Source organism: Myotis yumanensis, unplaced genomic scaffold (assembly GCF_028538775.1).
Source record: "Myotis yumanensis isolate MYYU_CA2020_CCGP unplaced genomic scaffold, mMyoYum1.0.hap1 SCAF_9, whole genome shotgun sequence".
NCBI classification, from domain to species: domain Eukaryota; kingdom Metazoa; phylum Chordata; class Mammalia; order Chiroptera; family Vespertilionidae; genus Myotis; species Myotis yumanensis.
Genome location: NW_027223760.1, coordinates 45,463,651 through 45,491,545, shown reverse-complemented (window position 1 = coordinate 45,491,545; position 27,895 = coordinate 45,463,651). Strand labels below are relative to the sequence as shown.

Genomic DNA, 27,895 nt, shown 5'->3' with positions numbered 1-27,895 from the left:
CGGTCCATATTTGGGTTGTAAGTCTTAGAAACACACACACAAAAATAAATAAAAAACTTAAATGAAAAGAAAACTAAAGGTAGTTTTGAGTTGGATACCCACGTAACTATTTCCGACTAAGTGTGATTTATCTGTAAGGTTAGCAAAACATCTTTAAATACGTTTTTCCCCTCCAAGTATTTACCAAGGCACGAAGTGGAAGAGTTCAAACTCTACAATTTATTTTGAAAATGTTCAAAGGTACACAGAATTTGAAAAATACAACGAACACTCACATACTTACCTTCTATATTCAACAATTATCAACATTTGCCACATTTACCTTTCCATTTATTGTGTGTGTGATCATTTGAAAGTAGTAGGCATCATGACACTTCATTATTTTTTAATCTAATCAGTCATATATATATATATATGACTTTTGAATCTTTATATTTTATTCACTACAACAGGATTTCAATTTATTGGCTATCATAGTGGTCGACACAACCACTGAGCAACGCCAGCCAGGCTGCACTGGCTAAATTTTATATTTTACAATGAACATGTACATTTTACAATAAAACTCATTAAGAAAAATGTCCAATTTATAAATATTTTTGAAACTCAGAAGTTATAATCTGAAGAATACATTTATGATTGATAATATTGTTTAAAGTTTGCACTTCCTATTTTCTCTTTACTAAAATGTGAAAGTAATGAAAAAGACTAGGCCATAAAAAAATGAGTCATACACCAATCAGCTCCAAAGTAAGAAAATATACTCTTATACTGAAAAAAGAAAATGTTCAAACAGTAAGTGCTGGCGAGGATGTGGAGGAAAAAAAAGGAGCCCTAGTACACCGCAGGTGGTAATGCAGGCTGGTGCAGCCACTGTGGAAAACAGTATGGAATTTCCTAAAAAAATTAAATATGGAACTGCCATTAGACCTAGCAATCCCACTCCTGGGAATATGTCATGAAACACCAATCAGAAAGAATATAGGCACACCTATATTCATAGCAGCGTCATTTACAATAGCTAAGATCTGGAAATAGCCGAAGTGCTATAGATGAGTGGATAAAAAAGCTACAGTACATTTACACAATGCAATATTATACAGCTGTAAAAAAAATAATGATCTCTTACCCTCTGAGACAGCATGAATGGACCTGTAAATTATTATGGTAAATTGTGAAGTAAGCAAGTCAGCGAAAGACAAATAACACATGATCTCACTTACTAGTATATATGGAATCTAATGAATAAAATAAACTGATGAACAAAATAAGTCCAGAGACATGTAAGCATGGAATGGATTGACAAGGGAAGGTGGGTAGGGGCAGTGGGAAGAGATTAACCAAAGAACTTATATGCATATATGCACAGCCCCTGGACACAGCCAATAGTGCAGTGAAGGCCTGAGGTGGGACAGAAGCTGGGTGGAGGTATAAAATGGGAGACATCTGTAATACTCCCAACAATAAAAATAAGTTTAAGCCCAGTGCATGGCTCAGTGGTTGAGAACTGACCCAGGAACCAAGAGGTCACCAGTTCAATTCCCAGTCAGGGCACATGCTCGGTTTGCAAGTTTGATCCCCAGTGGAGGGTGTGCAGGAGGCAGCCAATCTACGATTCGCTCTCCCTCTCTCTGCAATCAATAAAATAAATACGTTTAAAATAAATAAAAAGGAAAATTTTCCAAAAGCTGAAATCTATTTGCTGCTATCTGTTAAATATTATCAGTGATCTTTGTTATCACCGAACATTATGTTCAAATTTAGGGTTTTTAGATTTTCTTAAAATGAGAACTCTTCATAATTGAACCAAGTACATGACAGACTCAAAACAAACAAACAATACCTAGTTGCTCACTTTAATAATATTTGAGAAATCCTTTCATATATTTTTAAAAAATGATCTCACTAGAGACATTGTAAGTACAGAAATATCAGAGGATTTTATTTTAGGTAGATTGGCTATAAAACTATAAACTGTCATTTTCAGCTTTCACTTTTCTTTTTTTTTTTTTTTTTTTTACTATTAATACACTTAACTATAAACAACTTAAAAAGATATGGTTCCCAAATGATGGCGCATATATCAGAAGGTTCATAATAACTGTGGAATACATAATACTCTGTGGAAAAGTTTTCAAACGAACACAACTTCATGTTCATTTTTAATGGATTTAAATTGTATCCATTCCGGAACTAGTAACAGCATTCCTTGAGAGTGGCTCACGATGAGATACTGTATTAGAAATCTGTAAATTAAGCAACTGTTTCTTATGATATGCATCATTTTCCCGGTCTGCATGTTCATCCAGAGATTTCCTTATACAGTTCTTTAATTCATCAATTCCTTCTCCCGTAATTGCAGAGATGGGGATGATATGTTCAAACTCCATTGTCCTTTCTGGAATCATCTTACTTTGAAATAAATGCAGAAAATCTGAAACAAAAAACACACAAAACTATGCTGATTTTCACTGTCTTTGAAGTAAGTCAGAACTATGTTAAAGGTTTGATTTGTGAACCAAGAAACCGAAAACAGCATTTTTAATTCCTTTTTCCTTCTTTTTCTAATATGCTCTCAGAAACCTTGGTTTTTACTATTGACAATGGTAAGGTTCTTGACACATGGGAGATATTTGTTGGATTAAGATATTTTAAACCAAATTAAGTATAAATCAAAGAATCACAGACGATAATTTACTTACAGAAGCAAGTTGCTTTGGGGGAGGAGGTGTTTGCTAAAGTGAGGCTACGTAGATTCTCTGAAAGAACCTTTCTATAAAAATAACATAATTTATGATTTGGGATTTGCTAGCTTGCCTCCATACATAGATGGACTTTAACTGCCCTAAAGTATAGGCACTGGTACGAGGAACCATATTAAAATTGAGAAAGACGTGGGGGTAATTCAAGGGGAGAGCATTTCAGATGAGTCTACTCTTATCATTCCACAGTAGCTGAAAGATGTTCTATTACTTTTTCCTTTCCCAGACCACCAAGGCAATGGGAGGAGGGGTGGCATACAATGGGATGGGTCAATACTGACATGAACTGCAAAGGCTGGACTGAAAGAGAATGGACAAGCCAACAGGGAGCTTGGTTTCTGAGATTCATTTGCCCTCAAGAAGTCCAGAGAGGTAAAACTCAGAAATTTGTTTTTGATGGTTCAAAACAGCCACAAACTCTTGAGTTACCTTCTCTTCTGGTACCTCCTCTGAAAATGCCTTCTGTAAGATCATCTAGCAAACAGATCTAATGATCTCATAAAGCAAATGACATTAAGGAATAAAGACTATTTACTAATTCCAGGGAATATTTATATCCCAAAAGTAACTCAAGGACAGCTTCAATATGTAAGTTGCACCAGGGAAATATTTTTGAGCAAAAAAAGAATCTTCTGGTGCCGACTGCTATTCCTAATAATAATTTATTTTCCCCAATTTTTATCCCAGGGATAAAAAGAGAAATCAGTACTACTTAAAAACATGTTAGCCACTTGCTATCCTCCCTACATTTCCTCGTTTGTGAAGAAGTTCTCTTCTAGACTCAGTAAAACAAAAGCATCATCACTGTAGGGTAGAGAGTTCTGCAACGTTCAATATTCAAGACAATGGAGAGTCCCTTTATATTTATTTTTTAAAATATGTTTTTATTGATTTCAGGGTAAAGGAGGGGGAGAGAGAAATAGAAGCATCAATGATGAGAGCGAATCATCGATCGGCTGCCTCCTACATGCCCCCTCCTGGGGATCGAGTCCACAACCCAGGCATGTGCCCTGACCTGGAATCCAACCACGATTTCCTGGCTCATAGGTTGACTCAACCACTAAGCAACACCAGCCAGACTAGAGAAACCCTTTAAGTTCCTTTCTACAAAGTGATCCATTTAGAAAGAAATTTCCAACAAATAAATCCTTTTGGAGTAACAGCATCTATTTTTTTGTACATAAACATGTACTAAAGTTCTCCTTCGAAGACCCATAGAGCTGACATTGCAGACACATAAAGTACGTCTTTAGAACTATTAGCTGTTTTAAATTTACAGTGTACTAGGGAAATAGAGTTCTAGAACCTGAGAAATATGTTAAGGTGAAAGACTTTATAGGAAGATGCTGACTTTTTCCTCTTCTGATCTAAATAACTTAGTAAGGACCCAGTTTAAGTTTTACTTCTTCATGAAGCCTAACCTTTTCAGCTCACATGATCTTTTTCTTCTTTGTCTCCTTTCATTCAGAACATCACACATTCTGAAACTTGGTGAGTATTCCATTATAATGTTATGCAAATGTTTCATATGGTACGGGTTCTGTCATCAAACATACTTTTTTTAAGAGTAGTAACTGTCAGTTTTTTTTTCTACTGATTGTATCACTTGGCACAAATCAGGTACTCATTACACTGTCATTAAATGAATGAATCAGTTCTACCTTTAGGATTCTGGAGTTGGTTCATCAGTTCATGGAATTTATTTTGGGCATCTGGCAAGTCCATTTTATTTACCGCCAGGAGTGCAGGTTTTGCTCGAACTTCCTCATCATACAACTCCAACTCCTTTAAATCAAAAAAGAAAGAGCAAATAATTTTGTTAAAATAATCTACTAGTATATAGGTTACCTGTTTAATATCTTTCTTTACCTTGTAGGCCTAGGTCAGTGGTTGGCAAACTCATTAGTCAACAGAGCCAAATATCATCAGTACAACGATTGAAATTTCTTTTGAGAGCCAAATTTTTAAACTTAAACTATATAGGTAGATACATTGTTATTAATTAGGGTACTCCTACGGCTCAGGAAGAGCGACACTCAAGGGGCCAAAGAGCCGCATGTGGCTCGCGAGCCGCAGTTTGCCGACCATGGGCCTAGGTAATCTAGAGCCTAGTCACATTTCTGAAACGCAATAAATCCCAACCACCACAAAATTAACAAAGGAAACTCAGAAAATGTTTAATAGGTCATGTGTCAATATATTTTGGCTTACATAACATTCTAGAGACAGTTGTGATTTGTGTCTTGAGCCAAATACAAATATCTGGAATTCTATTAAGCATACAGATAAAATTTAGAATAGAAGAAAATCTTCATGACCAGGAATTAGGCAATAGTTTTTTAGCTATGACACCAGGACACATTAGGAAAAGAAAAAATAGACGAATGAGACTTAATTAAAATTTAAAATTCTGTACTTCAAAATATACCATAAAGAAAGTGAAAAGGCAACTGGTAGAACAGGAGAAAACATTTGCAAATCGTGTGTCTGATAAGAGACTTGTATCAAAAATATAATGTTACAACTCAACACTAAAAAGACAAAAAAACCCATTTAAAAAATGCACAAAGTCTGAATAGGCGTTTCTCCAAAGACAACAAATGGCTAATAAGCACATGAAAAGACGATCAACATCATCAATCACTAGAGAAATGTAAATCAAAACCATAATGAAATATCACTTCATGCCTACTAGGGTGGCTAAAATAAAAAGATAGACAATAACAATTAATATCTAAGCGTAGATATTAATGTGGAAAAAGTAGAAACCTCATATATTGCAAGTAGAATTGTAAAATGGTGTAATGGTGCAGCCACTCTAGAAAACAGTTTAGCAGTTCTTCAAAATGTTAAACAGAGAATTAACATTCATCTAGCAATTCCACTCCTAAGCATATACTCAAAAGAAATAAAGGCATGTCCATACAAAAACCTGTACACAAATGTTTACAGCACTATTATTCATAATAGGCAAAAAGTGGCAAAGGAAATAGAATATACAAAGTCCTGGAGATAAGAAACATCACATAGTGTTACAGAGAAATCGTAAGACTGGATATAGAATGGAAGAGGGGAAGACAGAGAAAGACAGACTGCTAGGTAAGGAGTCCAACCTTACCAGACAGACCTCATACACCACGGTCAGGTTGGATCTTAACCTAATAGCAATGGGGCACTATCGAAGTATTTTAAGCAGAGAACAAACATCAGGTTGGTTCTTGTACAAAGCTCACTCGAGCTGCCTCATAAAAAAATGGATTACAGGGAAATGAGGCTGGAAGCAAAGAGACCAGATAGGAGGGCCTTACAACATTCTAATGAGAGGGGTTGATGATTAAAACAGTGTGGATGAAAACAAGCAGATGACTTCAGAATAATTTAGGATATAAAACTGACAGGGCTTGGTACAGGTGGTGAGAAAGATAGAATTACGACCACCATCCAGGTTTCCTGCTTACATACTCAGTAAAGTTCTGGAGGAGGCGAGAGAATTAAAAGGGGGAAAAAAGGTCAGGTTTTATACATATTAAGTTTGAGAAGTTAATGGGATATGCAATCAAAGATGTCCAAGAGGCAGCTGGTCTAAAGCTTAACCAAAAGATCTGGGGATCAGATACAGATTTAACAGTCTTCAGTATATTTTCTTAACTGAATGCTAATTAAAGAATAAACAGGCCCAGCCAGGGTGGCTCAGTGGTTGAGTGTCGACCTATGAACCAGGAGGTCATGGTTCAGGTGATATGCCTGGGTTGTAGGCTCGATCCTGTGTGGGGTGTGCAGGAGGCAGCCAATCAATGATTCTCTCTTATCATTGATGTTTCTATCTCCCTGTCCCTCTCCCTTCCTCTCTGAAATCAATAAAAATATATTTAAACAGGAAAGAGCATAAAAACTAGACTGAGAAATAGTCTAAGAAGAAAGAATAAAAGTTCAAGCAAGATAAGGTTTGAGAAGTGTGCAATAAAGAAGGCTTTATTGGTTACAATAGTTTGAGGAGCAGGTTAATACTAAAGAACTAGAGACAGCAAGTTTAGATAATTCTTTATCATCAAAGCTTCAAACAGTAAAGGTGGAATATATTTTATTAAAATTATTGTCATTTCATACAGTCTTTTGTACCTATATAGTAGACAAGATGCAGAATGCAGTAAAAGAGCAACAGAAAACCTACTTTTGTAAGCAGTAATACAGTCTCAAAGGCAGTTCTGTATGGAGTTCGAGAAGAAAGTTGAAATCCAGAAACATCAACCTAAAATAAAATAGGGAAAGAGACAACCTTTAACATAAGATTAGCTACATATTTGTTTTGAAATGTTTTATTCTCTCAAGCTAAAAAAAAATTTCTCAATCTATACTCTATTGGTAATTTAGTAATTCAAAATAAGAGAGCCCTGGCCAGCACTGCTCATAGGTTAGAGCGCTGGCCTGAACACCAAAGGATCTCCAGTTTGAGTCCTGGTCAAGGTACCTGGGCTGCAAGTTTGATCCCAGCCCTGGTTGCGGTGCCTGTGGGAGGTAACCAATCGATGTGTCTCTGTCACATCAATGTTTCTCCTCTCTCTCTCTCTTTTTCTCTTTCCTCCCCCACCCCTTCCACTCTCTCTAAAAAAAGTCAATGAAAAAAATATCCTCAGGTGAGGATAACAAAAAAATAACAAAACAAAATAAGTGAAATTGAAGTGTCAAGATAGCTATAATTATTCTGATAAAATCACAACCATTAATACCATGAAAAGCTAGTATAGATAAGACAATTTACATTAATATGAACAGTGTCATAAATAGCTGACCCTTGAACACCTTGGGGGTTAGGGACACCAATACCTACTCCACCCTGCATAGTCAAAAATTAGTGTATAATTTTTGCCTCCCCCAAAACTTGACTATAGTCCCTGGATACCCTTGGGGGATTAGTTCCAGGACCCAAACATGGATACCAAAACCTGTGGATGCTCAAGTCCCGTATATAAAATGGCATAGATCAATGCATACAGCCAGCCCTCAACATTGGTGGACTCCCAACACTATGGATCAAAAACAGCACAGGTATTTATAGAAAAAAATCTGCATATAAGTGGACTTGCACAGGTCAAACCCATGTTGTTCCAGGGTCAGCTATATATAATCTAACACCACCAATAAAATAGGAAAAAGACACTATATAATATAGTACTATGGTGAAAATCTTAAGGAATTAAACCTTGACAAGTATCGCCAAACTTACATCTGCTATAGTAAATAATGCCATTTCCACCCCCATATTATAAACCAAGATTATGGTATTTGACCCCCATTTAAACAGACTTAGTGGAATCACATATGCTACCACTTTATTAAAAATTTCTAGGAAAACTACATTCATTGATTTTCATATTCAGTTGAATATTTCATTGATATACATATGACTTACAACAAAAAGCAGTTGTTTAGTTCTTTCTACATGCTTGAGGAATTTGTGGCCCATTCCTTTGTTCACATGTGCTCCTTCTATTAAACCAGGAAGATCAGCTACCAATATCTAATACAAAGTTAAATGGTTTGATAAAAAAAGAAAAATACATGAAAACCGTAAGTAGAATTACATAAAAAATGTTTCATGGTATTTCGAGTATGAACAGGTCCTGACTTGTGATTAGCCCTGCATCTTTATAAAGACAAAATACCTTTACAACAAAATGTATTAAGAATCAAAATCCTTCTTTATCAGAAATTAGAGTCCCATTTTTAATTATTAATCTAACAATCTGGAACTTTAGGGATTAATATAACAGTTATTAATCACAAAATTCTAGCAAGAATTCCATAAATTACATTGTTTAATATAAACTTTCCACAGAATTTCAACTTTCTAAATTCTTAAAAGTGCTCAAAGATATTAATTCAGCTGGCATTTACTTAGTACAGCTCTGCAGTTTTAAATTTTAAATTCTTTATGTAGTTAATGTCCTTTTCTATTCATAATCTATCAGGAGGACTATTGACCATCCTTAAAAAGTAAAGGATATAGCATCCCTGTTTTCCTTTGGAGATGATAAGCATTATTAGCCATTATCCTACATCTGTGGTTTTCAAACCTTACTGCACATCATAATCAGTTTTGTAAATTTGAGATGCCCAGGCCCCACACCTAAGAGATCTGGTTTCAAATCTCTGGAGTGCAGGCTTCACTTATCATTGTTATTCTTAAGCTACCCAAATCATTCTGAATAGCAATAAGGTATGGGAAACACTGCTCTACACACACTGCTCCTGTGAATAAAGATTTCAGAGTATGTGACAAAGCAGTGTACACTACAGAGGTCTCATGTCCTGAAATTTTGTTTGAAGGTTCTCTAGTAATTTCCCTTAAAAATTACAAACAATGCTCTCTTTTTCTCTAAGTATTGTTTGCTATATTCATATTACCTTGTATTTATAATTGCTTAGTATTTAATATTCTATATAACTTAAAATTTTATTAATTTACTGTTGTACCACTGTTAAAGCAGTATAAATCTTATTTCTTTTGAATTATGTCAATGGATTATATGAAACATTGATACATCATCACCAAAAGTCCATTGGGATTCACTCTTGGTTTTGCACATTCTATGAGTTTTGACAAATATATGACACATATCCACCATTTATAGTATCATACAGAATAGTTTTACTGCCCTAAACATCCACTGTGCTCTGCTTATTCATCCCTTCCTTCCATTCCCCCTAGTTCTTGGCCACCACTGATTTTTTCTTTTCTTATCTCCATAGTTTTTTTTTTTGCCTTTATCCAGAATCTCATATAATTGGAGTCATACAGCATGCAACCTTTTCAGACTGGCTTCTTCCACTTAGTAATATGCATTTAAGATTCCTTTGTGTCACCCTAGCTAGTTTGGCTCAGTGGATAAAGTGTCGGCCTGCAGATTGAAGGGTTCCGGGTTTGATTCTGGTAAAGGGCACATGCCTGGGTTGCAGGCTCGATCCCCAGTAGGGGGCGTGCAGGAAGCAGCCAATCAATGATTCTCTCTCATCATTGATGTTTCTATCTCTCTTTCCCTCTCCCTTCTTCTCTCTGAAATCAATAAATCAATCAATCAATAAATAAAAATAAAGTGCTGGTAACATTTTAAAAAAGATTCCTTTGTGTCTTTTCATAGCTTGTAGCACATTTTTGTTTAGTGCTGAATAATATTCCATTTTCTGGATTTGCCAACATTTATCCATTCATCTACTAAAGGACAACTTTGATTGATTCCAAATTTTGGCAATTACCAAAAAAGCTGCTACAAACATGTGTGTGCAAGTTTTTGTTTGGACATAAGTTTTCAACTCATTTGGGCAAATCCCAAGGAACATGATTGCTGATCGTACATTACATATTTTTGTTTTAGTCTAATTACGAAAAACATCTACAGTTCTTCCTTATTAAAGAAAAATAATTTTTAATAGTTAGATAAGGTCAAAGTCCCATTCAACTAAAACTTTTCTAAAGAGAAAGTTGAAATAAAATCATTTCTATGAACTTTAAAAAATGTTTTTAGTTAATGAAAATTAATAATCAAACATGGAAGTAAATATGGACTTGCAATGAGCACAGAGATTAAGAAAATAAAGAAGCCTGGTCACATGGCTCAGTGGTTGAGCATCAATTTAACACTTGGAGTGGGGGAAACGAGTTAAGTCGGCTCGCGTGAATTGCGCGTACTCCGCGGGAGCCGTCTTAACTCGGTTCATATAGATTTGCGGTGGAGTGCGGGAAACGTGTAAACTCGGGCCGATTGTAACTGCGTATTACCAAATATTTGTTTGTTTGCCGTTCACAAAGATACCTACCTGCGTATGCGAACCGTTTCATACCCATTGGGGTAATAGGTATCATAAAAATCCCTGATTTTGCGCGGGAAACCTAAATAATTGCCCGCGCCATCTTATATTTTGGCGGGAAATTCACCCCACACCGGAGTGTTAAGAACCAGGAGGTCACGGTTCTATTCCCAGTCAGGTACATGCCTGGGTTGTGGGCTTGATCCCTAGTAGGGGGTGTGCAGGAGGCAGCCAATCAATGATTCTCTCTCATCATTGATGTTTCTATCTCTCCCTCTACCTTCCTCTCTGAAATCAATGAAAGTATATTTTTTTTAAAAAAGGGAGAAAATAAAGAAGAGGTCCTAGCCAATGTGGCTCAGTTGGTTGGTGTGTCATAGTGTCATCCAGTCGGGGTGAGTATGGGAGGCAACCAATCGATGTTTCTCTCTCACATTGATGTTTCTCTCTCTCTTTCTCTCTCTCCCTTCTTCTCTCTCTAAAATAAAAAATAACATATTCCCAGGTGAGGATATAAAAAAAGAAAGAAAATAAAGAAGATAAGATGTTATAATGACAAACTGGACTTAAACTTCCAAAGAATAGGAAGTTACATTCTCACCCGAGTGCAATCCACATATAAGTGAAATCATATATGGGACATAACACTGAAAGCAACAAATGAACAAACAAGAAAAATACACACACAAAAACTCATAGATACAGACAACAGTAAGCTGGTTACCAGAAGGAAGCGGGGTGATGGGTAGTAAAGGTTAAAGGGGATCATATATGTGGTGATGGAAGATGAGTCAAGCTTAGGTGGTGGACAGGTGATGTAATATACAGATGTAGCATAGAACTGTACACTTGAAACCTATATAACTATTAACCAGCCACCCCAGTAAATTTTAAAAGATATAAAAAATAATACCTATTTTAAAAAGCTACATTCTTATACAATATTTTACTGATAGTACTCATTACTGACTTGATCACAGTCTCACTTATTAAAACAAAATCTTGCAACTGTCCCTCTCCCCCAAACACCACAGAAACAGTCAAATATAAAGTCTAAGTACCAAAAGCGAGTACTTTCACTTCCAACCAAGTCTGTTACTTTATTTTAATTTTTTTACAAGTGTCTTACTTTAAAAATACCCACCTGTTTGAAATCTTTATACATGATCTTTCCAAGTTCAGGCTGTAATGTTGTAACTAAAAGAAAAAAGCAATAATAAATAAAGCCTAAAATAAAGGGCGATACTCTCAAAACTGTCTTAGCATTATGTATAAAATAAAAAATACTTTTCTGTGAACAAGTTAATTCAGATTATGTTCTCATTTGTTGATGTAGAAGGTACAATTATTTTTGCTATGTACAATAAACTTGGAAAAGAACAAACACAGATGTTTATAATATGCACAGTCCAATCTAATTAGTGGGCCTCAAAGTTTCTCTGCTGCACTTGAAGAAGCTTGGTGGGTGGACCAGAATTTAGACTTCTATCACTATGTCTGGTCTAGTCCTTTCGCATTCAGTGATCTTCAAGCCTCACCAATCCTGCACGAGCCTCATAAAATCATAATTAAACCAAATAAATAATTATGCAACAGAAAAGTAAATGCAACAAAGGAAGTAACAAGTACCAGAAACTGCTGAGGGCAGCAGAAGTTTCAAAGATTAATGGGAAATGCATATATTCTGCCAAGAGTTTTCAAATTCATAAGGCTACCCTCATGAGTTGTCATTTTATTCATACTACGAGAAAGATTAGTTTTTAAAAATTCACCACTACACATTAAAATACAAAACGACTTATACTTACATGCATAATCTGCAACTGCAGGTTTTGCATGAGAAATTTTACTTAGCAAAGAGGATTTTCCAGCATTTGGGAATCTGAAATGAGAAAATGAATTTATACATTGCAACAAATATCATACTATTAATATTGTTTATCTCTGAATTCTTAAGATTTAAAAAGCAAATTTCTTGAATGTTTCTGGGATTAAAAGAAGAGTATAACTTTAAAATAATCTTGAAAAACTTGAGGAACAAAATATACTTATGAAACAGGTAAAAATAAATTCATGCTGGACACTGAAAATGTTTTAGTATTGTGAATAAATAATTCAAATTATATAAATAAAACTTGTGTAGCATAGGATAACAAAAATAAACTAATATAAATACCTGTAATCTACAATCTCTAGCAAACGCTAATAAAATATTACTTATGTTGTTTAGTGGGTCTAAAATAACTTTTTTTTTAATTGACTTTTTTTAGAGAGAATATTATTCAACTGTAAGAAGGACGAAATAGTGCCACTTTTGACAACACAGATGGACCTTGGGGCATTGTGCTAAGTGAAATAACTCAGACCATGAACAACAAATAGTATATGATCTCATTTATACATAGAATCTAAACAAACAAAAAATCAAATTCATACACAGAACATATTAGTGGTTGCTGAAGGTGGGGAAGAAGGGGTAGGCAAAAAGGGTAAAGGGGGTCAAAAGATACAAATTTCTAGTTATAACATAAATAAGTCATGGGCCATATAATATGTAGTATGATGACTATAGTAAATACTACTATATAATGATACTGTATTATATATTTAAAAGTTGATAAGAGTAAATGTTAAACTTTCTCATCATAGAAAAAAATTCATAACTAGGTGTGGTGATAGATGTTAACTAGACTTATAGTGATGTTGTAATATACAAATATTGAATCACTATGTTGTACACCTGAAACTGATATATATGTCAATTATAACTGAATAAAAAAATCATCCAACAAATATTTATTGAACATTGACTTGTATCAAGCAATATCATAGGCACCAGAAAAATAGCAATCAATGAGGCAAATGTGATCCCTACCTTCACAGAGCTGTCATTCAAATTTGAGAAAGCTCTTCGTTCAAAACTCTGCCAAACTTTCATTTGGAATAACAGTGTCATATTTTGCAAATATTAATTTCAAATTCTATAAAAATTTATAAGCTCTTAATGGATCTCTTTTAACAATTTTTTTCATTAAAAATATTTCTATAATAAATTTAGAATCAAATTATGTGAGATTTCTTAATGACTTGCTTCCCTTGGAAATACAGTATTTTCTTATATCCTGTTAAACCCAGTCTCTTGTAACTATTTAAAAAGTAAATTGCAACCTTTTATCCATGATCATCACTAGTTAGACTTGCTTATTTTTTCCAATATCCTATTTTCATAATAGTAAAGATGTAAGCATCTACTGTATTTCTAAAAGATCAAAATATGAGAAGAAAAAGGATGGTAATGGTTGAAGAACAGACAGTTGAGATTTTTCTTAAAGAGTATGGAATGAAAATTTTAGAGGCTGAAATCCAATCTATGTAAAGGTCAGCTTTGACAATAACAGTACAAGTGTATGTTATATACCTTTCTTCAAAGGTTCACTTCACTGCTGAGACTAGCTAAAAGGATTTCTGCTTATGCTGGTATTCAAAGTAGTAACTTTTTAAGAATAGCTACCTAACTTAAAAGCACTAGAAAAATGTTAAACATTGTGCTTAAGAATTATGATGTGCTAATTATTTACTGTAATTCCAAGCCCACTTCTGAAAAGCTTAGCACTTTACTATAGTGGCCTCTTATAAGGTGGCAATATAATGATCATGATAGCAGTGACCATTCATTCACTGAGCATTTATAAATCCAAAGCATGTGTTGTACTGCAAATGCAATATCTTACCAACGTCTTAAGATGAGAACTCCCCATTCACTATTGAAGATGAGTAAACAAAAACTTAGACAGTATAACGTATCCAAGAGTAGCTAGTTAGCCTCCTGAGGACTAGAGATTCTAATACAAATAGTCTCACTTGATTCCCCCCACGCCCACTCAACTTTTACTACTCAGCCCTGCTGAGCTTTTCTTAGTCTGTAAAGGTGTCTTCATGGAACTTGAAACTCATTTTTCTACCAAATGAGAAAGTGAATGGCTGGATTCTCAGCCATATCCATAAAACCCTATTAAATTGGTAATGTTTAAAAAATATATAGTATTACAGAGCCTATGACTCATAAACCTTGAGGGGAAAATTACATGTGAATGGCAAGATTGAATGCCAGGATCACATCTTTCCCTGTTACAACTTCAGCAGGAACGGGGCCTCTGTGAACTCCACATCACTGCTGGTAAGATCTTGACAGGAATGGGAAGAGGAGAGACTCACAGGGAAGAGTCTGGTAAAGAAGCAGTGAGATGGCTGGAGAGGAAGATGAAAAGAACAGGGCCTCTGTGAACTCCACATCACTGCTGGTAAGACCTTGACAGGCATAGGAAGAGGAGAGACTCACAGGGAAGAGTCTGGTAAAGAAGCAGTGAGATGGCTGGAGAGGAAGATGAAAAGAGCTTAGAAAGAACCAATGCGGGGAGGAACCAAGATGGCGGCATAGGTAAACACCTGAACTTGCTGCCTCACACAACCACATCAAAACTACAACTAAAAGACAAAACGGACATCATCCAGAATCACGGGAAGGCTGGGTGAGTGGAAATCCGACAACTAGAGAGAAAGAGAAAAGCACATCGAGACTGGTAGGAGGTGCAGAGGTGCAGAAGAGCGGAGGTACGGAGACGCTTGAAATTGGCTGGAAACTGGGTATGCTGTGGTCTTTTTCAATCGGGAGGAAAATACAAGCTCCCAACTGCTCTGAACTCGTTCCGGGTGAGATTTTGGGGACCCACCTCATATGGGGAGAAACTGGACTGTCTGGCATCGGGCCAGAACACGAGGGCGGCTTTCGCTCAGAGGTGCTTGAAGCGATCGATGTTCCTGCACGGCCGTGGGACAAAGAGATCCAGGGCAGGACTGACTGACAGGCAACCATTGCTGTTTGCACTGCCCAGTGATTCCCTGAGACCCCACCCCACCCAATTTACAACCCCACCCAAGCTGTGAGCAGAGGATTTTGCATATGAATGACCTGACCTTTTGTAATCTAAAACCTAACAAACTGCAGCTGGGTCAAAGAGCCACAGAGCTTTCAAAAGAAGGCATACAGCTCCTCAGCAGCCTGCATTGCTTCACAGCTGCGTATCATCTGGGCACCTCCAAACCCCAAAGAAAGAGGAGGAATCTGTAGATCTCTCTGTAGCTCCTGCTGGGTGGCCTCAGGCAGTGGCTGACTTTGCATCTCCTTGGAGATCCAAGAGCCAGTGTACCCAGTGGTCAGAGTAAGACTATACCAGATTCCAACTCTTCAGATCCATAAGAGACACACTCAGGGGGCAGACTTAGTAAGCACCAAAGCCCCATTGAAGCAAGTCCTGCCCCAGAAGGGTGTTTCCAGCACAGCAGTTCTCCTGTTGTAGACATAACTGGTCTTCACAGCCAATTGGTCTGGAGGTCAATTCCACCCAGTGATACTAACAGCAATCAAGGCTTAACTACAACAAGACTGTGCACACAGCCCACAAAGGGGTTCACCAAGAGTGTCCACCTCAGGTGACTGGGGAGGTTGAGCCACTGGGCCCTATAGGACACCTAGCACACAAAGCCACTCTATAAACACAGGGAAGCAGCCAAAATGCAGAGACAAAGAAACATGTCACAAATGAAAGAAATGGAGGAAAGCAAACTACTGGATACAGAGTTCAAAACCACGGTTATAAGTTTACTCAAAAATCTTCTAGAAACCTCTGAGAAATTTAGTGAGACCCTCAAGGATATGAAAAAGGACCAATTAAAGTATACACTGACTGAAATAAAGAATAATATACAGAGATCCAACAGCAGACTAGAGGATCCCAAGAATCAAGTCAAAGATTTGAAATACGAAGAAGCAAAAAACACCCAACCGGAAAAGCAAAAAGAAAAAAAGAATCCAAAAATATCAAGATAGTGTAAGGAGCCTCTAGGACAACTTCAAGCGTACCAACATCCGAATTATAGGGGTACCAGAAGAAGAGAGAGAGCAAGATATTGAAAACCTATTTGAAGAAATAATGACAGAAAACTTCCCCTACCTGGTGAAAGAAATAGACTTCCAAGTCCAGGAAGCACAGAGAACCCCAAACAAAAGGAATCCAAAGAGGACCACACCAAGACACATCATAATTAAAATGCCAAGGGCAAAAGACAAAGAGAGAATCTTAAAAGCAGCAAGAGAAAAACAGTTAGTTACCTACAAGGGAGTACCCATACGATTGTCAGCTGATTTCTCAACAGAAACTATGCAGGCCGGAAGGGGGTGGCAAGAAATATTCAAAGTGATGAATAGCAAGAACCTACACCTAAGATTACTCTACCCAGCAAAGCTATCATTTAGAATTGAAGGTCAGATAAAGAGCTTCACAGATTAGAACAAGCTAAAGGAGTTCATCACCACCAAACCAGTATTATATGAAATGCTGAAGGGTATTCCTTAAGAAGAGGAAGAAGAAGAAAAAGGTAAAGATAAAAATTATGAACAACAAAGTGACAACAAATACATATCAACAAGTGAATCTAAAAATCAAGTGAATAAAAAATCTGATGAACAGAATAAACTGGTGAATATAATAGAATCAGGGGCATAGAAAGGGAGTGGACTGACAATTCTTGAGGGAAGGGGGTGTGGGGGGTGCGGGAAGAGACTGGACAAAAATTGAACACCTATGGACAAGGACATTGGGGGGGCAGTAAGGGCATGGGGTGTGGTGGGAACCGGGTGGAGGGGAGCTATGGGGGGAAAAGAGGAACAACTGTAATAATCTGAACAATAAAGACTTATTTAAAAAAAATAAAACCTATGAGAAGGCAAGGAATGGAATGGCAGTTTGGTACTCAACTTGGCAGCAGTTTCTCCTACCTTTTGCTTAGGCCTTCTATTGACCACTGTGTAATGCTGTAATGGGGCCAGGGGGAGGATGAGGAAGAGAGAGAGAGAGAGAGAGAGAGAGAGAGAAGAAATGCAAAGCTAAAGTTTTCCCTTCCTTTATCTACTCTTTATCTTGCAATCTAGCTCTCTTCAGTTGGTGAGTGCAAGCACTCCAAACCCAAAGCTAAACAGCATTGTTTAATGAAAACATGGGAGGCTGGTGGAAAAGGATAACATTGTAAGGTTGTCTACAGTACTGAGAGTGGACAAATCCTAAGCAGAGCGTAAAGGATAGGAAAACAGTCATTGCAAGATCCAACTTGGTGCTCAATAGAATCTAAGTCTGATGGTTGAGACTGTCTGTACCAGCCTTGAGCCATCTGATTAATGATACATCAATACCTTTATTAAGATTGGGCTCAGTGTCGGCCTTTGGACTGGAGGGTCCCGGGTACAATTCCAGTCAAGAGCATATGTCCGGGTTGCGGGTTCAATCCCCAGTCAGGGGCATGCAGGAGGAAGCCAATCAATGATTCACTCTCATCATTTATGTTTCTATCTCTCTTTCCCCCTGCCTTCCTCTCTGAAATCAATAAAAATGTATTTTAAAAAGAGTATAGCTTAATTATTTTTCCCTTCTTTTTATATACTTTTAAAAGTGTGGTTGTTCAGATTTCTCATTTTATTCCTTAATATCTGGTTACATTGTTTTGCCTTCTTATACTACTGCTTTTGATTGATCTTTTTCTTTATTCATTTTCTAATATTTCACTAGCCTATTCAATTGTTATGATCTTTGATATATGAATAGTCAATATGAAACTCTATAACATTGTGAAAATAACTACATTTAACAGCATATTCTCTAAGTATACCAACATGCACAAATTTCATAAAAGAGAAATAATGCTGGCCCCAAATTACCATTTATGTTTATTTCCTATTCATGAGCTCTCTTTCTGGAAGTATAAAAATAAAGATATGACTGATACTTACCCCACTAGACCTACATCAGCTATAAGTTTTAGATCAAGGTGAATTATTCGTCTCTGGCCTTTCAATGGTAAGAAATTTGTAAGGAATTTACCACCAAGACCTCCTTCAGCTACCAAAATTCTGTCTTGTTCTTTATTGAGTTCTCCTTAAAAAGAGAAATAAAGACACTTAGAACCAAGATTAGTAAGTGAAGCTAATCCACTAATGACATTTTTCTTTCAGAAATAGATACCAGAAATTTCTATTAAAACCTTGACCCTGGCCTGGCCGGAGTGACTCACTAGTTGAGCATCGACCTGTGAAGTAGAAGGTCGTAATTCAATTCTCTCTCTCCTTCTCCTTTCCTCTCTGAAATCAATTAAAAAAAACAAAAAAACTTGACCCTGGAAAATACTTTTGTATGCAGTTCAAAGAGATTAGTTTATGTTTTAAAAACAAGTTAAATACTCTTATATCTTTAAAATGATCTGAAATCTAGCAGTTAATTTTGAACAGCCTTTATATAACATTTTAAAAAGTTCTTTCATAAATTAGCAGTTAATGTTTAAAAAAAAAATTATGAAACGCAAGAGGTGCTATTCCCCATAGCTCCCAAACACAACTTTAGAATCTACAGTACACTTACCTATAATTTTACCATTTTCATCAGTTACTGAAATGCCCACAGGTGCAGGAATTTCACAATCTTTTCCTTTGGAGCCTTTCAGTGCACTAACACTACATAAATAAACAAACAAACAAACAAACAAACAAACAAATAAATCTAATATAAAATAAGGAAAATCCACAAAATTAAATGGCTTATGCTTCAAGCAAATGTAATGGCCTATAAAGAAGACTGGCAACCAACTCTTCTGATGTAGATGTTAAATGGCCAAATATAAAGGAAAACTAAAATTATCCCTAATTATTTATTTGCATTTTAGACTATCATATCCCAATAAAAATATTTAACAATAATTTAAGTTACCAAGCTAACCACCAAAAGTCATTACAAATCATAATAAATTAATATCTTGAACACCTGAAATGTACACAAATAAACTAGAAAAAGAAAAATCAATTGAATAACAAAGCTTTTAAAAAACTGACCTCAACTGAGAGTACTTTAATTATAGGGGGTTCATCTAGCTGCTCATGAGAGAATAAATTGGTACAAACTTCTAACTAGAAAATTCACTTCTGAGAATTTATCCTAAAAGAAAATACTTGAACAAACATGTAAACTACTATATATACATGAATGTGTGTTACATTGAGTGTAACAGTAAAAAAATCAATAATTACCTAAATAGATGAATGACAAAATAATATTATTTCCAATACTATAATACTCTGCAGCCATAGTAAAAATAGCACAGAAAATTTAAGTGAAAAGAGGAGGTTGCAAAATATTGTCCTCTCATTTTTGTACCCCCAAACTATCTACACACACACAAGATTACATTTGTGTAAACACACAGAAAAGTCAAGAAAAGGTTAGTACAAGTTATTTCCGAAATTATAGGTGACCTTTTATAAAACCTTTTTATTCCTGAACTCCATGAGTAGGTCAGAATTCCCAGACCCACACATGTGTAGGCTCTCTCATTCGTATGACTTGTCACAGTTATAATTTTTCATTTTTCAGGTGTCTGATTAATGTCTGCTCTCCCATTACACTACAGTAACTTGCAGAAGGGAAGAGAACATATTAGTTTAGATCATCATTGTATCCTAGGCATCTAGTACAGTGATTGGTACATAGTGGAAACTCAATTAACATTAGTTGAATGAATGAATCAGGTTGACAGTAATGGATGAATTAGAAATATAGTAAAGAAAGACTTAAATAGAACACTTCTCTTATTGGGATGTATGTTGTAATTTTTAGAAAGTAGAGGCAAGATTTAATTTCATTCTTATTTGTTACCATTGGTGAACTTTCTATTAAAATATTTTATTAAAAACATTGAGACTTAAATTTCAAAATAACATTGGATAGTTTTTTAAATGGTTGAAATAGTATTTGATAATTTTCATAGTTGAGCAAGCATAATCCAGTTTACTGGGAGATGCTTTCATGATGAACAAAAGTAGTCTGATTTTTAGTAGACATGTTATTAGATATATGAAATTAAAATCTGACTCAGTTATCTATATTTTGGAAGTAGTGTTTAAACCAAGACTTGAAAGGAGAATAGGACTTTGCCAGACAACAAGAAAGGAAAGGATCTGTTGGCAAACTAAATATATATGTGTATAAATCTATATTTATATGTGTGTATACACACACACACATACTGGATTAGGAAGGAACAAGCTGTTTGGAGAAATAACAGTTATTTCTAGCATAACACTGGTACAAGTATGGTAGTGTGTTGTGAACTAAAGACACTGTAGTCTAGATCATGAAGAGACTGATATGCTCTGTTGGAAAGTTTGAAGATTATCTTAGACAGGGAACATTGAAGGATTTAAAGTAGGTAAGTAACATTAACAAGATGATGTTTTAGAAAAATCACTCTAGGAATAACTGGATAAAGAATGGATTGAAGGTGATGACTGAGACTGGAGACAGGAGACCAAATTGGAGAATATTGCAATATTTAATAAATAATGACTGTCCTAATTAAAGTCTGGCCTGTACCTATCTTTCCAGTCTCATCTTCCTCTATATTCTGTGTTTTCTGCATTCCAGCCACGCTGGCCTTCTTTTAGTGTCTTATACTGCTCCTTGTCTTCTATCACTGGGCCTTTGTTCATGTTACCTTTTCTGCAATGCTTTTTTCTCCCCTTCACCCAGCTGGTTCCTATTAATCCTTTAGATTTAAGCCTCTCTGTTCTAAAAATTCAACACACAATCCAGTAAGAAATATGTTCTATTTAAATCTCTCTTAACATTTAAACATTGTATACCATCTTTAAGTATACCACTGATCTAAACACTTTAAAATAACATTCTGTATTCAAAACTTTAATTACTGAATTCTAACAAATATAAGGCTCTCAAAATTTGTCCTATAAAATGGTCTCATAAAACAAAATGCTCAAAAGAAATTTAAAGGATTTCCCCAAAGATTTTCTTACAAGCAGGGGGTGCTGCCGCATAGTTTGGGCAGGATAATTTGAGGTTGTTTTTGTTGTTGGGAGTATCTGTTATAGGGTGTTTAGTTTCCCGGCCTCTATCCTTTACTTATATCCATCCCCCAAGTAAGTGTCACATTTCATCATCTGGTACTATGACAAATAAACATATCAAAACACTTCTGTGGGAAGAAAAAAAAAAGAAACAGACATAAAACATAGCTGTTATACCAATACCTTCTATGGAATAACAGAATAAGATAGGCCTGAGGAATCATAGCCTGCAATTTGATGAAAGCTTTAAGATTTTTTTTTCTTCATTTTCTTTATAACAAAAGAAAAAAATCCTTCTCATATTTTGAGGCCGACATAGTATGTTCCACAGAAAATAACAACATTAATGAAAAATAAAGGAAAGGTTTTGTCACAGAAAGAACGACACAGAAGCAAAGGGGAAAACATATAAGAGGTATCAGTGAAACAGGTTCTAAATTTTCAGCACTCCCTATAAGAAGCTGGCAGAACTACTGGTGGTGATGGGATGGAGTAGCTTGGCTGAGATTTGAGAAAGGTTTCCCAAAAGAAGAAAACAGTGGGAATTCACTTTCTGTTTCTACAGAGGAAGTGCAAACAAATATAAACAGACAGTGGGAGAAGAAAAGGATAAAAAGTTTGAATGTCCCAAAACATTTCTAAGTAACTATCTTGTATCTTTACTAGGGTTGAGACAAATGAAGATTTTGCTCAGTTACAGGATATAATTTACTTCAAATCACTAATTACAACTTTATCTTTTAATTTTTTTTCCTTTTGGGAGGGATTACTTTCATAAAATCAAAGTCATTCAATAAATACTCACCTACTGTTTGCTCCTTCTCCAGCCACAAACCGTTTCTGAGGATATTTGTCTTTAAGTTGTTTTAAAGTCATTTTTTTATGGGCTACCACCCAGACGTCACCACCTTTTCCACCTTCTCCACCTAAGCGAGGGTAACCCATTCCACCACTTCCTCCCCTGGTGAAGAGTCTTAGGTTATCAACGAAGTTTCCATACTTAAAAAGAGAAGGAGAAAGAGAACATTTGTATACCAAATGTGCTTACCAATAAGAACTCCTTCCTAGGTATTTGTTGCCTCTAAAATGCCTGAAAAAATAAAAAGGGGCTTCCTAAATGCAAAATGTAAAGTCTTTTCTCAGTTCATCTCCTGTCTGAGCTCCTCTTCCCATTCAACTCTTAAAACCTTTTTTTCCCCCCAATTATCAATTGTTGTCCCACCTATCCTCAAGGTCTCTGACACTGGTTCACTTTTCAAACTAGACTGTCTCCCCTGGGTGATTTCAGCCTGTACCAGTAACTATTACCTAGGTGAGATATTCTCTATGTCTATTGGACATCACTAAGATGTAAGCTTAATAGTCTAGAGCAGTGGTCGGCAAACTCATTAGTCAACAGAGCCAACTATCAACAGTACAATGATTGAAATTTCTTTTGAGAGCCAAATTTTTTAAACTTAAACTATATAGGTAGGTACATTGTTATTAACTTAATTAGGGTACTCCTAAGGCTTAGGAAGAGCCACACTCCAGGGGCCAACGAGCCGCAGTTTGCCGAACACGGGTCTAGAGCAACTGAGAACAAGATCTGTATTTAATTTATAATAGAGACCCCCTCAAATATGTAACTTGTTCCTGCGTATTGAAAGGATAAGTCATCTCAAATACATGTTACTACGACAAAACCAAACTTTTCCTTAGGTGAAGTCTGTTCCTCCAATGTTTTCAAATGATGGAAGCAGTTTACTACTCATGGAGACTACATGTGGGAATCTTTGATTATACCTGCTTCTTTTCCCGAAGCCCTAGCTCTTTCCTTCCTGGTACAACCTGCCCTCGTACCTTAATCGTTACATTAGCTCCTAACTGGTCTATCAGTGTCTAGTCATTCCTTCCTCAACCCATCCATCTTGCTGACTGAGCTATTTTTCCAAAAATGGATCTCTAAGCATGTTTCTCCCTTATCCAAAAACCATTCAAGGGTTTTTGTGTGTCTGTGTATATTTTGCTGTTCATGAAATAAAGTCTAAAATTCTCAGTACTGCCCTAGGCAGTTTTGCTCAGTGGATAGAGCGTCAGCCTGTGGACTGAAGGGTCCCAGGTGTGATTCTGATCAAAGGCACATGCCCAGATTGTGGGCTCAATCCCCAGTGTGGGGTGTGCAGGAGGCAGCCAATCAATGATTCCCATCATTAATGTTTCTATCTCTTTCTCCCTCTCCCTTTCTCCCTGAAATCAATAAAATACATTAAAAAATAAAATGCTCAGCACTATATTCAAAACTCTTAACCTACCTCTGGTTCATTTCCATTCGTTCAACCCCTCCTATGTTTTTCCTCTTTTGCTCTGTACTATTAGTTATACTTTTACACCTCCATGCCACTCTGCTCATGCTTTTCCTCTACTTTCTGTAATTTGTTTTCTACCGTAAACCTACCTGAATGCCATTTGCTGATGTCTTTCTTAATTCCTTTAATCAACACTTACCAACTTTGCCAACCTCTTAGTCATTTGATTATACCTCTATTGGTATTAGTACACTTTCTGAAATCTTATACTGCATTTAGTATTTACTTGTTTCCCTGACTAAATCAAGACCTGCAGGTAAAGAGCCTATGTATTAACTCTCAGACTATCAAGATTCCTTACAGAGTAATTTCTTAAATTAATAATCTTCACATCTTTAGTCATCTAGAGTAGTTGCAAGTATCAAAAACATCTGTAAACTTTTTGCAAAATACATGCACTCCGCTGACCTTTCTGATATACTCTGGAGGAGGGAGGGGAGACGCTACTTCAAGCCAGGACATCTAGCAAAAGCTCTCTTGGTGGTGCCTATGCAGTTCAGACCTGAGATCACCGTGCATGGGTCATAGCAAAGAATCGAATTGCAGGGACTCATTTAACTATGCAAATGTATTCATAAAACAGAGTGTTGCCCTAACTGGTTTGGCTCAGTGGATAGAGCGTTGGCCTTCGGACTGAAAGGTCCCAGGTTCGATTCCGGTCAAGGACATGTACCTTGGTTGCTGGCACATCCCCAGTAGGGGGTGTGCAGGAAGCAGCCGATCAATGTTTCTCTCTCATCGATGTTTCTAACTCTCTATCCCTCTCCCTTCCTTTCTGTAAAATATCAATAAAATATATTTTAAAAAATAAATAAATAAAACAGAGTGTTGTAAGAGAATAGGGTGGGAGAAATATATAAGAGATAAACTTAAGGGCCAACCAGAGCATTTTTCTCTGGATGTGAACTTAGGCTTTCTTTCTGGAGAGGCTAGATCAGAAGAATTAGATTCCAATTGCAACGACACTGATTGGAAGTGACCTTTCATGGCAGTAAGGTTACACAAGTGGACTTTTTATTAATTTATCCACAACAAAATGCAGTAGTTTGTGCATTTTCACTGCTTTAGACTGAACATATTCAGAGACTTCGAACCCAAATTTAAAAGAAATATCTCAATCTCATCGTTAGTAATAAGGTAATGCCTGAACTATAATGCTGGCTAGTTGCAAAAAGCATTACTAGTAAGGCTCTCAAAGAGGCTTTTAAATGTGAAGCAACGGTACATTTTTTTACAGTTTGATTTTAAAACCGACACTACACAAAAACTGACCTAAATTTCTTGCAAGAAGGCGAGCCTATTATTACATATTTTCATTTCTCTCCCTTCCTCTCCGATAAGAACGTACCTATCACTGATGAAAAGTCGTCTTTAGAAAGCTCTTAAGAACCATGCACTAAAGATAAAATGTGTATGTAAACGGCCTAGGACTACGAATGCTATTTCTCAAGAGGAAAATACACGATTTGAGCCCAAAGCAAAAGTCAAACCTCCACTCCACGCACACAGTATTGCATGTCTAAAAGCAGGCCTACGCCCCAGCTCTCCATCCCACGTCGCACAATTCCCCAGAAGAATCTCACACCCGGTCCCCGAACCGCCGTCCGAACCGAGCCGGGCAGACACACCCCCCTCCCAGGCCAACCCGAGAGAAGACTAGGGTGGAAAAAAGCAGGAGAGAGACCCCCAAATAGAAAGAGGGGGGCTGGCAGAGGAGAACCAGAGCCCCCGGGCGGGGCTAGAAGCAGCCGGCCCTGGGCCATCAGGCGGAGGGGCACCTGCACGGACCTTCCTGAACAACACGCAACCGCAGTGCACCATGACTGCGACCCGCCAGCACTCGCTCCCGCAGAACGTGTCTGCGCCGAGTCGCCGCGCAGCCTTTCTACGTCATTGCCGGGCGCCGACTGTGTTTCTCCGCCGGCTCCAGCGGGGAAAGCCGCATGCGCCGTAAGCTGTACTCGCGCAGGGCTAGGCGCATGCGCGGTGTGGTGCGACCAGCGGAAGGTGGGCTGTGTTCTGTTTACGGGAAAGCAGCACAGGACTGCGCGGCAGTGTCGAGCCCGGCCGTGCGGCTCCGTGGTGAGCCCCGGTCCAGGAACCAAGAGGTCAGGTTCAGTTCCTGGTCAGAGCACAGGCCCTGGTTGCAGCCTCACCCCCAGCAGGGGCCTGCATGGTGCAGAACAATGATTCTCTCTCATCATTGACGTTTCTGTCTCTCTATCCCTCTCTAAAATTAAAAAAAGTATATTTTAAAAAAAGAGATTTCCTTATGAAAGACATATATATATTGTATGATGTTAAACTGTTTGTCAATAGACTAAAATGAAAATTGTCAAACTTGATTCTCTTCTTTATAAAAAATATATTTTCTTGATTTTTTCAGAGAGGAAGGGAGAGGGATAGAGTTAGAAACATGGATGAGAGAGAAACAACGATCAGCTGCCTCCTGCACACCCCCTGCTGGGGATGTGCTGACAACTGCAACCAAGGTACTTGACCAGAATCGAACCCGGGACCCTTTAGTCTGCAGGCCAACGCTCTAGCCACTGAGCCAAAACTATTAGGGCTTGATTCTCTTCTTTGTAGGTTATCTAAATTGACTTTGTGTCTCCTTACCCTGTTAATTAGATCCCCACTTTTGTCTATCATGCTTTGGTTCTGCTTGTCCATAACTAGGTTAGAAACAGCAAAGGTGAAGTCTGTCATCAATTTCACACCCCTCTCGCTGGTGTTCATTAATTTCCTAGAGTGACAGGATCTTCCCTCTACACCAGAAACTCATTTCCCAGGGCCCTCCAGGGAACTCCTACTGTGGTCTTCCTTCCTCCGCAGGCATCTTAGTTTCTGTTCATTACTCTCATATCAAAACGTACCCAGCCCCTACTTTATTTTGGGGACAGTAGCAAGGACTGGCTAGCCAGTCTGACTAATTAATTGTGTCAAGATGTTTCTAGCTGGAATCAGCAGAAAGTTACTCCTAGTAAAAATAATTGCCTAGCAAACAGCTTCTGGTTACTTCATTCAAGACAGATATCTCTATTGCTGGAATTTTCAGGTGCCATAGCAGGTCAGTGGGAGAGATTTTTGGTGGACGGGCTGGTCTTTCAAATCTGCTTAGCAGATGTTTCCTGTGACATCGACTATAAGCCTAACCCAGATGGAAAAGAAGGAGATTAAGTGTGTAAATACATAAGCCTTAATAAGTGAGTATTCAGGTCTCTCTTTATGAGACAACAACTATACTCAAATTCCCAGGAAGTTTCCTACGCAGCATATAAATGAAAGTACCTCACTACATGTAGAACCATACACATAATTTTATTGTTTCATATTATTCATCCCACTTCTCTATATTGATATAGTTATTCAAGATGTAAATAGTTTACCTCCACATACTGTAAGATTAACTTTCTGATACTCTTCAGCATCTATAACTTTTGTTATGACCATTATAGGTTAGCAAGCAGTAATCATTAAATTGGATTAACTAGTACTTAATAACAAAAGGCTTCCTCTGCATTTCCTCTCCCAGAGCCATCTCAAAGACAAAATGTTGAAATAATAGGTGGGGTTTATATATATATATATATATATATATATATATATATATATATATATTTTATTGATTTTTTGCAGAGAGGAAGGGAGAAGGATAGTCAGAAATATCTATCAGCTGCCTCCTGCACACCCGCTACTGGGCATGTGCCCGCAACCAAGGTACATGCCCCTGGCCAGAATCAAACCTGGGATCCTTCAGTCCGTAGGCTGACGCTCTATCCACTGAGCCAATAGCTGTTTTTCTTTTTAGTATTCATAACCTCCCTTTTATGCACCCCCCCTTCTCTTCTTTATAATTACTTCTTCTTACTACAGGTACTAGGTAACTTTCTGCCTTCCTCTGATAGTGCCCATTAAAACTGAATCTCAGGCATGGATTTGATACCTGTATTTTACTAGTTGACATGATTTTTAAGTCAGTGTGTTAATTCTCTCAGAGCATTTATTTTTTTACTTTT

General features: G+C 37.0%; 1 protein-coding gene across 1 annotated transcript; it reads right to left on the bottom strand.

The window, feature by feature from the left end:
• Window positions 1-239: 239 nt before the first annotated feature.
• GTPBP10 (GTP binding protein 10) lies at window positions 240-25,764 on the bottom strand. The gene is made up of 10 exons (XM_070424216.1): window positions 25,665-25,764; window positions 22,334-22,527; window positions 19,034-19,125; window positions 18,409-18,553; window positions 12,377-12,450; window positions 11,713-11,765; window positions 8,173-8,280; window positions 6,934-7,011; window positions 4,424-4,547; window positions 240-2,434 (listed from the first exon to the last, which is right to left on the bottom strand). Exons 1-10 carry the CDS (start codon window positions 25,695-25,697, stop codon window positions 2,172-2,174), a joined length of 1,164 nt encoding a protein of 387 aa, XP_070280317.1. The 5' UTR covers window positions 25,698-25,764; the 3' UTR covers window positions 240-2,171.
• Between the last annotated feature and the right edge of the window lie 2,131 nt (window positions 25,765-27,895).